We start from the raw sequence: 10,446 nt of genomic DNA on the forward strand, positions 1-10,446 counted from the left end.
ATTTTAAAACATGACACATTAATACATCTTGGGCATAGGTGCCCTAAACACAAGGTCATTGATTCTCCCTTTTTGTTGGTTGCATCATGAATGGAAATCAATCTGGTCACGTTCATGTGTTTAAAATAAGCACATGTCCTATATTCAACACTTGCGCAGAATGTCAGCAGAAGTAGTAGTAGGCAGTGAGTTTAAAGCAAATGCAAATGTTTGGGTTTTTTAAGTGATAAAAATGTGAGAAAGAGCACATCAAAAAACATGACGTACAACATCCTGGCAGTTTACCCTAACATATTCCAGATAGCTTATTTTTTTAAGGAAAACTAAACAAAACAACTTCTCATTTTGAAAAGAAGCTCTTTCCTGTTTCTTCCAGTACATTTGTGAAACAAAATGTAGAGTTCCTTGTTTTCCAAAGGAAAAAAAAAAAGTTATCCACCCCCTACCGTTGGCCTGCAGAGACTGAAAAGCATAACTATTGAGCTACAGTTTCGAGATTTGCTTACTTCAATATCGGAAGTGGGGGAGAAGAGTAAAAATAAAAAGTCTGAAAAACTGTTGGAAAAGACAACAGTTAAAGATTTAAATATGGAGGTAGAAGCAGGTTTTAATTATAACATTGTTAGAAAAACCACAGAAAGACTTGTCAGGTGGCAATTCATCCTAGTCTTGTCAATCACCATTGTTGCCAGGCTCAAAAATGAAGTGCATGTGAGAAGTTTTTACATAGAAGTTGTAGAATTTTGTCACTAACCCACCCCCACACACCCGTTTTATTTCACACTGACAAAAGCTGAGATGAATGAGTTGTTGTCTAGCCCTTCCCACTTTGTATAGTCATTGGCTGGCTTGATTCTAAAAGGGATTTAAAAAAGGGGAATAATGTGCTTTTTGCCTGGGATCTGAGACTGTCAGAGTGTTGAAAAGCTAATCTGTGAGCTGCCACCATGCAGATCTCTTGGGCTGTGTGCTCTGTCTGTGTCTTAATACAAATTGCATTTCGATCTGTGGAAGGATGGCAAGTGTTTAAAAATGACGCTACAGAAATCATTCCTGAGGTCCCTGAAAATACAGAAACACCAATGGAGCAGACTTTCAGCAACAACAACACAATGAACCAGGCAAAGCATGGAGGAAGACACATACAACAAGCCCCAGACCCTAACGGTAAGAAAAATAACATCATGATTACTGTTTTGGACCTTAGCAGACAGTTTGTAAAAGAAGACTTTTTGTCATGTATGTTTATTTATTAAAACCTTAAAGTGTGCACCTAATGCTGTACGTGATAGGGAGTTACATCTACTGTTGAAGAAGTATCAATGTAAACATTAGAAGGGATATACCAGAGTTCATTGATGAAAAATGTGGTCTGTCTATTAAACAATCCTTAGATACTACAATATACATTCCTGTTCTGCCCAGCTGCTCTCTGCAGACACAACTTCAATACATAAAACCATAGAAGATATTCAATTTCTCTCTGTTTTGCGAGTACTATGAGGAAACATCATCATTCTGTCTTTGATTTTAGGATGGGGCAGTGAGTTGACAGTGGAGATAATAATATAAATTCTTAATATTTAGAAAGAGTCACACTAGTGATATCTAAGATCACACAGCATTCAGCTAGGTGGAAGAAGTGTGCTGCTTGGAAAGCGTCCTTTGCCAACAGCCAGATTTTCAGCCAAATTCCAGCAGCCTGTTGTGAACAGTTAAAGCACTCCCAAGGGGAATCCATGCCCAAATGAATTGGAGGGGACTCTATTTTGCAGAGCTGTGCAATCTTGGAATCAGTGGGGCTACTTTAACAGCACTGACACACTTCATAATACCTGATCACTGCATTCGGCCAAATGTCTGACATTAGCAAAGATGCAAGCCACAAGCTTTGTGAGGGGAGATGCAAGATGGGGAGTTAGCACCAAACAGAGAAGGTAGTTTTAAAGAGGTGTTCTACTGGAGGAAAAGGTAAACTTGGTCCTCCAGACTGACACATTTGGCTACCAAATGCACATAGCAACAAGTTAAACTTAGAATTTCCGCTGTTGTGCATTGCAGATCTGAGCTGATTGCCTTTTTCTGGGGACAACTGGAAGGGAATTGTGTTTTACTGCTGGAGCTGTCAGTCAAGGTGTTTAAAACCATAGCATTAACAATATCTAAAAAAAAAAAAAAAAAGTTTTTGAGAGTGCAACTTTATAAAGGTCTTAAGTCCCTAAAACGGGGAACACTCTGCTTCTCCCAGGCAGCCCCACCATGCGCTAGGTCAAAGCAGGTTTATTTTGTTGTTACATTTAAATACCTTCATTTTTTAGCCTCTTGCTACTCTGACATCAACTGGAGGGAATCTGTCCCACTGATACATGCATATTTTTTTAAGTGGATAGCACATTTACTTAAGAAAGAGAGAATGAAGGAGACTGGACAGTTATTCAAGATAGGCAATGGTCTTGCATATATATTTTAATATCTTTAACACAAGGAATCAAATCAATGATCCAAAGCAGCCAGACCTTACTGGGACACATGACGTTGCACCAGACCATAATTAATTTTGCAGTATGTAGAACCTCCACACATATAGGACAGGACATATATACACAGAAAATAAACCTATATAGCTGAGGCAAAATGCCCGTATATTTAACGATATCTGCCTATGTGCTATGGTGCTACAATACTCTGATTCAGAGCATTATTTTTTACATAGACATAATTTTCTTAAATGCTTAGGGAACTTGGGAGGGACTTGGGGACTAAGTGCACATGGAGTTCAGTTGTCAGCATTTTTGTCACAGCATTATGACAAGGATTGTTTTTTATTTCATTTATGCAGTCCTTAAAACGTCTAAAAAATGAAATCTTGCTAGCTGTACTTTGGTAAGTATAAACTTGAGCACTAAAACACGTTTCTGTACTTCACAGGAAAAACAAAAATGTCTGTACAAATAATGTTCTATCACTAATGACTCAGGGTCAGAATTCTCTTTGGATGTACTAAGAAGGGAACCACCTTGTGCACAGCAAGGAGAATGGGTCTAAGAGACACAGCCTTCTATTTGTAAGCTGACCTTTGAGGATTTCCACCAAAACTAGCGTTCCTGAGTTAAAACTATCCTTTTGACTAAGAGAACATTAGCATGTGTTTATCTAGATGAAGTTCTAGAAGATAAACACCTTCAAAAATCAAATTCTGTGTCCTCCAAACAAGTCAATTAGCCAAGCATGTCACTTGGCAGAAGAGTCTTTTCCTACAATTGGAAGGGTTTTCTAAACCTTTAATGCTAAAAAATCTTGTATTTCCTAGTGTTTCATCTGCCCATAGCTATCCATTGAGAAAAAGGGGGGGGGGGGGGACAGTGTAAGGTTCCTAATCAGGCCGAAGGTACCTCTAGCTGTCTGAAGGAAATTATGTAAGATGTGGGATTATCACAGAGAGCAATAAACTTGGAAAACCTAATGCCTGAAGAGTGGGAATTCCTTACTTATCACTGTTGTTACCTGCTGATTTCCCTAACATGGAACACGTTATGCTAGTTAAAAATCACTTCAGGAACACTGTCTTTGTTGCAGAAGAATTTATATCTGGAATCAACCTCTAAAGTCAATAAACTAGTGTAATGAGGGAAGGTTTTGCCCACAGGTAAATGAGGCCAGGAGAATCCCATCAAAATTTGCCATGAAGTAACCACTTCTGCTGAGGTTACACTTCAGAAACTCCACTCCCCACCTGCACAACCCTGACATGGAATTTACCTAGTGGCAAGAGAAGGATTTTGTTCATCAATTTGTACGTGGTTGTTCGAGGGTCTTATAACTAGAATAGCCAAATATTCAGAAGCTGCATGAGTGAGCCTTTGGAGATACTCTTCCCAAAATCTGCCATTCATGATATCCAACTTGTATCTAGCTCAGTGCTAGTTATCTGCTACAGAAACAACAAAGTGCTTTCTCAAGGATGGGGAAGAAATTAGTCATTAGTTAATGTGTTTCTTGTTTGCAGATGCTTCCGACCTTAGCTGCAGAGAAATGCGAACCACCCGCTATGTCACAGAAGGGCCTTGTCGCAGCGTCAAGCCTGTCAAGGAACTGGTCTGCTCTGGTCAGTGTGGCCCCTCACACCTCCTTCCCAACTCTATTGGCAGAGGGAAGTGGTGGCGTCAGAATGCTCTGGATTATCGCTGCATTCCTGCTCACACTCGCACGCAGCGCATCCAGATGTCTTGTCCTGAGGAAGAGACTCGGACTTACAAATTCCGAGCTGTCACATCCTGCAAATGCAAGCGCTACACTCGCTACCACAATCAGTCTGAGCTGAAGGACTTTGGAAAGGAAACTGTCAGGCCTCAGAAGAACAAGAAGCCCCGTCTCTCCAGAGCCCGGAGCAGCAAATCGAACCAGCATGAGTTAGAAAATGCTTATTAGAAGATGGCTTTGGGTGATACAGCCTAGCAGCTCTGGATATTTTACAAAACATCAAATGGCACTCACAGGCCACAGCATGACGTTCTGACTGCAGTAGGTTCCAATTCCTTCTGCTAAGATGGGTCAAAGTCTCACATAGTCAAAAATCTATCAGACTATAGCAGTTACGGTCTGATAAGAAAATGAGATAAACTGAGCTAGAGGTAGCAACACCTAAATTCAGTCTGAGAGGAGAGGTACACCTTGGAGATTTATGGGAGGTCACGTGGCTAGTGCAAGTAGGAAGGCAGAGGAAAATGAAGCTGTTATGGTGACAATCACACTTTGTTAGAAGTCATTCTACTCACTTTCTGTGAGAAGAACACTGAGATCCCTTTCCCACTTTTGTAAGTGCCATGATGCAGGACAAGCACACTATTAAGGAAGCACCAGCAGAGTTACCACTCTCTGAATGACTTGTAGAAAGTTAGTGATAGCAGAGATTTCAACAGCTATGGTGACTGAAGTCAAATTGCTGGGAAATTAACATCCTGTCAGATGTCCTCATGCCCCAGTTGTTTCCTCTAAAACACAAAAATCAAAATATGGCACTCGTGTTCTCAAAACAAAAGTAAAAGCGTGATAAATCTATTTCATACTTTTAATTAAAAGACTATAGGATCAACAGATTCAAAATTGAGATTTGACAATTAAAACCATATTTGTTTTAGGGACAATGATTTGTTTTAGGAGCAATTAAGCAAATTCTACTAAGTGGAGCAGATTTATGAAACGGATGGTCCTCTCAAATCAGATAACCTCACTGATGTTTGTCCTGTAAACACCTAACGATGTGCATGGTTTAACATAAAAGGTACTGATTATTCCTTATTTCCTAGAACACAGGTGACTTTAGTATCAGCTTAGATATCTCAGTTTACATTTTCTATTCTGTAGAGTTTGGGTTATCTGGCCGTACACTTCATAGTGCTAAGACTGTGCAGGCCGAGTTCTGGGAGTAAGGTGCTGGTTCTACATTAAAAGTGAGCCTCTGCTAATTTTAAAGTCATTAATTCCTCTAGAAAATTCTTTGTTATGTGCAACTTTGGTAAGTCTTGAGTTTGACAGCAACTTTTCTTTACTTAGCTTCTCAACATCCAGACTAATGTTTGTGTTTTTACATTAAAGAATATTATTAGAAAGTGAATCATCACATGCTGTATATATCCTATAGAAGTGCTAAGCCTAGTATCAGATGAACACAGTTTGGGATGAAGACAGTTCCTCACTGTTGGTATTTTCTCTGTAGAGTTTATGCTGAAATCATATAAACTATGGAAATTTGTGATGTTGATAGATTTTTGCAATTATTTCATGAGGGACCAGAACCTAGAGAGAAAAGGTATTGTTTCAGAGATTGAATTACATATTTATTATTTTCTAAGAAATTATTTATGCAATGTTTTTCTTTGTAGACAATGAGAAGTAATACTGCTTTAAAAATATTAGTCTGTTATTTTAAATTTTAAATACGTTGTTAATAAAGTAGAAAGAATGATTAATTATAGGAAGACTCATCGATTTTCAATTATATTATAAAGCTGATTTGCTGCAAAGTCAGCGAAGAACAGTCAGAGTGTTGACTCCAATTTCTGCGACAGAGAATGTCGAAGTCCATAATTTTCGATCAATAACGCACATATCTCTAAAGAAACTCCATCCTGAAACTTCTTGCTCCAATGCATGACATTTCTCATGGCAAAAGTCTTCCTGGGCAGATGTGGAGCTCAGAATGATTTCAATATTCTCATTTCTACTTCCCCTGGGGAGGTAACGATTGGTTCTTTGCATGTTATAAAAGCTTTTACAAGAATACTAATGGACAGGGTGTCCCGAGGCACTTACACTATTATATTTCCTCTTAACACCCAGCCTGCTTACAGTTGCTTCTCACTGGTTTCTTACCACAGGTTAAAAGTGGATTAGATAAGCAGTCTGCTCAGTCTTAGTCTTCTGTAATCTTACTCCTGAAACAGCCCCCTCCAATCACCTCTTTTGCAATTTATGTCGTCAGGAGACGAACAGGAGATAGCAGTATTCTGTGAACAGCTGGAAAAATCAAAATGTGGGATGTTTCACAAAGGTAGACGGCTACATTTCCCTCCCTCCTCACGGATTCTTTTTCAACAGAGCATTTGGGTTTATTTATGTATTTATTTTGCACTCTTTTTTTTTTTTTAATATCCAATAAAGGTGTACATTATTTTAGCCTCTGATTAGTACATGTTGCTTACAGCTGTTAGTAGAGCTCTAGAACAAGACAGAAATTCAGAGAGTGGCTTACTGGTCTAACAAACTATGTCAGTGTTTAGTGAAAGCATTATCTACGACTCAAGGGACATGCTGTACAGAGGAGATGCCATCTCTAACTGGGGGGTTGAGAATGAGAGTCTGCTGGAAATGTCAGTTTGTCTTTCACACCAAACCTATACACTTCCAGTTCTTTCCAAAGACAAAAGCTTGATACCGTACACAGAGGAAATAACTGAAAACAGAGCGACTTTATAGATTGTTCTTACATCCGTGAAACATTACTGGACACAAGACACACACGGGTCAGGCTCTTTCAGAGTGACAAATACTCCAAAGGGGCTTCGTAACAAGCAGAGACCTGCTGTGTCCTCCTTCTACAGAAGCATTAAATAGTTTTTCTTCAGAACTATAAACTCTTTAGGCAAGGGTGAATTTCTTCATTGCAATTTTTGCAATAAAATAGCACAATGGGATGTAATTTAGGTACTACTGAACTATAAGCAGTAACAGGTCACTGAATTTACCTTCACTTTGCTGGAGACAGCTGCCTGTCAGCAACTGGACAACTGTCATAATGGGTTGTCTACCAAAAAAAACCAATCAAGTTGCTTTTTTCAGATAGGATTCATGATTTCTCCAAATCAGCTTTGAACATTCATTTGTCTCCTATTTTTATTTCCAACTTGTGTAGACATTGAACCATGGCACATTCTCTACAATATACTCACTGAGTTACAATAAATAGTGTGCTTACTTTATTTTTTTTTCTGGCAAAAATACAATCCTGCTATTATTCAGTGAAAGATAAACTTAGAAGCAGCACAAATAGCCTGCTGGTATCCACAAGATCCCAAAGGTTTTGCATGAGGTTTAACTTTTTAGTAACAAAATGCACAATAAAGAACATAACTTTATCCAGTAAGGCCCTAGGCCCAGAAAACCCATTATGTGTGTGTTCTGCAAATGTGGTTGAGAACGTCAGCGTCATGAAACACGGAAGGAATAAACATGTATTTTTTTAGCCATATGACATCAACTTATAATTAGCTTGTTTCACTCAAATTAGTGCAGTATATGGGCACACAGAACAAGTTTTCTATAGTAAACAGTCTCAAAAGTCTTAAATTAACATAGAACATATTTATATGTAGCTTGAGTCTGGATTGAACATACTGTGCAGTAACCTGAAATTTGAATAAACTGAAACTCCCATCAATAGGCAAGTATTGGAAGTTCACCTTTAAAAGAACTCACAGTTTAAAATAAAGCCAGTACAAGTCACAGAACTTGCAATAGACACAGCCCATGTTACTCGGTTACGCAGAACAGCGCCACTGCTCCCCGTTCAGGCTTAGGGCCATCAAAGGACAATTTTGCACAAAGTTTTTTCCAGTTACATATAAAGGCATAGACGTTTCTCTCCTGTTCCCAGAACTGCAGGAACAGTTTTTACACTGAATGTTGGGAGAGTTGTAACGTCAAGCTGCAGTGTTTCATGGACAAGGCTCATGATGCCTTGTTGTCTTTTCATTGAATTAGGAATATGGTGCTTTTCTGTACTTTTTGACACCAAAATGAATTTTATTCTCACTAGAGTGTAATAAACATACTGTGCCTGAAACCCAAAGGGAAGGAAGTAATGCTAATTCTTCTGACTGTTAACCATTCCTGACGCTGTATCATGAACTAGCTATTTCTTTCAATCCTAAAAGTTCTCACTGCTCTTTTATGAGGACAAGTTATTACTGTGAAAAGAGGATAATAAAACTAATCAGCAAAACCTGATTAGAGGTAAAACCCAACAGCACAAGCCCTGCTAATTCTGAGATGAAAGTATAAGGAACACAAAGACAATCTTCAAAATATTCTCTCACATCTACTGCATGACAATGTACGGCTAAACTGAACACATTCAGGGAGGGGGCATCCACAGCTTCTCTGGGCAACCTGTTCTAGTGTCTCACCACCCTCACAGTAAAGAATTTCTTCCTAATATCTAACCTAAACCTACCCTCTTTCAGTTTAAAATTGCCCTTCTATCACTAGACTCCCTGATAAAGAGTTCCTCTCCAGCTTTCCTGGTGCCATCCTTCAAGTACTGAAAGGCCACTATAAGGTCTCCAGAGCCTTCTCTAGCTAAAAAAAAAACCCAACTCTCTCCACCTGTGCTCCAGCCCCATGATCATCTTTGTTGCCCTCCTCTGAACCCGCTCAGAGGTCCATGTCTTGCTTACGTTGGGGCCCCCAGAGCTGAACGCGGTACTTCAGGTGGGGTCTCACAAGAGTGGAATAGAGGGGCAGAATCACCTCCCTTGACCTGCTGGCCACACATCTTTTGATGCAGCCCAGGCTTTCTGGGCTGTGAGTGCACGCTGCCAGCTCACATTTAGTTTTTCACCCACTAATAACCCCAAGTCCTTCTCTACAGAGCTGCTCGCAATCCACTTACCCCCCAGTCTGTATCCATTTTTGGGATTGCCTCAACCCAGATGCAGGACCTTGCACTTGGCCACGCTGAACTTCATGAAGTTCACACAGCCCTACTTGTCTAGCTTGTCAAGGTCCCTCTGGGTGGCATCCCTTCCCTCTAGAGTATCAGCCACACCACTCAGCTTGGTGTCATCTTGAACACTTTAGTATCTAAGCTTGTAATCCATCCCAGCCCTGCTTCTCCCTGGTGTTACCAGGAGCTGACTGGTTCACACTGGTGCCATGAACATTGGTTTTAGCCATCTCAGGTGAGGCAGTGTGTGACATGAATCACTTTTTTTTTTGCCACATATTGGCTACTCAGATTCTAACTGATTTAGATGGGGCTATCATTACACTTTTGCACTAGCACTTTAGATGTGAAATTGTCCCTTTCTTATGAATTCGTACAGCACCCAGGATGTGGAAACCTTGATCTGTTCTTGGTGTTCATAAGGTTAACACCCTCATTTTCATCTCAAAGAGAAGCACCCCCAAGTCCTTGACTGAGTCAGAAGTCCAAAGTCACACATGTCCCTACTGAAGACTCCCACATCAGGCTGTTCATAGTATTAACCTTTAGACTCAAGCTTTCTTGCTCATGGCTTGCCAGGCAATTTAAATATAATCTCAAACCAAGGACTGAAAGTGTATTTATGTCATGGTTATCAAGCTCCTAAACTAAACAGACATCTCTATCACTTCACCAACAATTTAATGCTTCTGGCATGAGGTTATTTCAACGTCTTAAGAAAACAGCTCAGCTCTGGTTAAAGAAGTAAGTGATGTCATTCTTCATTCAGGCTGCCAGGTTCTTTGGTGTAAAAACTTCCCTTAGGAGAGGCCTTGGGACATAGTGGCTCCTCTGAGACTATTTACATCTGTCAGATTCTCTAATCTCTTCTTCTTCCTTCCTCCTGTCTATTTCCTTCCCTTTCACTGTAAAATGGCCAGTATTTAACTCTAATGCTTCCAGTCTGCACAACATGCTTTTAGAATTGGGTGGTTGTTGTGTTGTTTTGGGGTTTTTTTATAACCAGAAATAAGGCTTAATTTAAGGTAATTACTCTCCCATTTGGAGGGGTTTTCTATTTGCAGGGCCTTATTTTTTTCTAGTCAAATTAGCAGGAGAAGTTAGTTTTAAAAGTGACAGTTTTCTTCTAAAATTGTTCTTTGGATTAAGGGTGGTGGTCAGAACCAGAAACTTTTCATTCATGATGAATTTCTGTGTGTCTAGAAACAAAAGTAGTGCTATCA

The 10,446-nt window shown here is 39.6% G+C and overlaps 1 protein-coding gene across 1 annotated transcript; it reads left to right on the forward strand.

The window, feature by feature from the left end:
• Positions 1-947: 947 nt before the first annotated feature.
• SOST (sclerostin) lies at positions 948-4,428 on the forward strand. Its single transcript, XM_009982310.1, has 2 exons — positions 948-1,167; positions 4,007-4,428. Exons 1-2 carry the CDS (start codon positions 948-950, stop codon positions 4,426-4,428), a joined length of 642 nt encoding a protein of 213 aa, XP_009980612.1.
• The last annotated feature ends 6,018 nt before the right edge of the window (positions 4,429-10,446 follow it).

This window comes from Tauraco erythrolophus, chromosome 25 (genome assembly GCF_009769465.1).
Source record: "Tauraco erythrolophus isolate bTauEry1 chromosome 25, bTauEry1.pri, whole genome shotgun sequence".
In the NCBI taxonomy this organism is placed as follows: Eukaryota; Metazoa; Chordata; class Aves; order Musophagiformes; family Musophagidae; genus Tauraco; species Tauraco erythrolophus.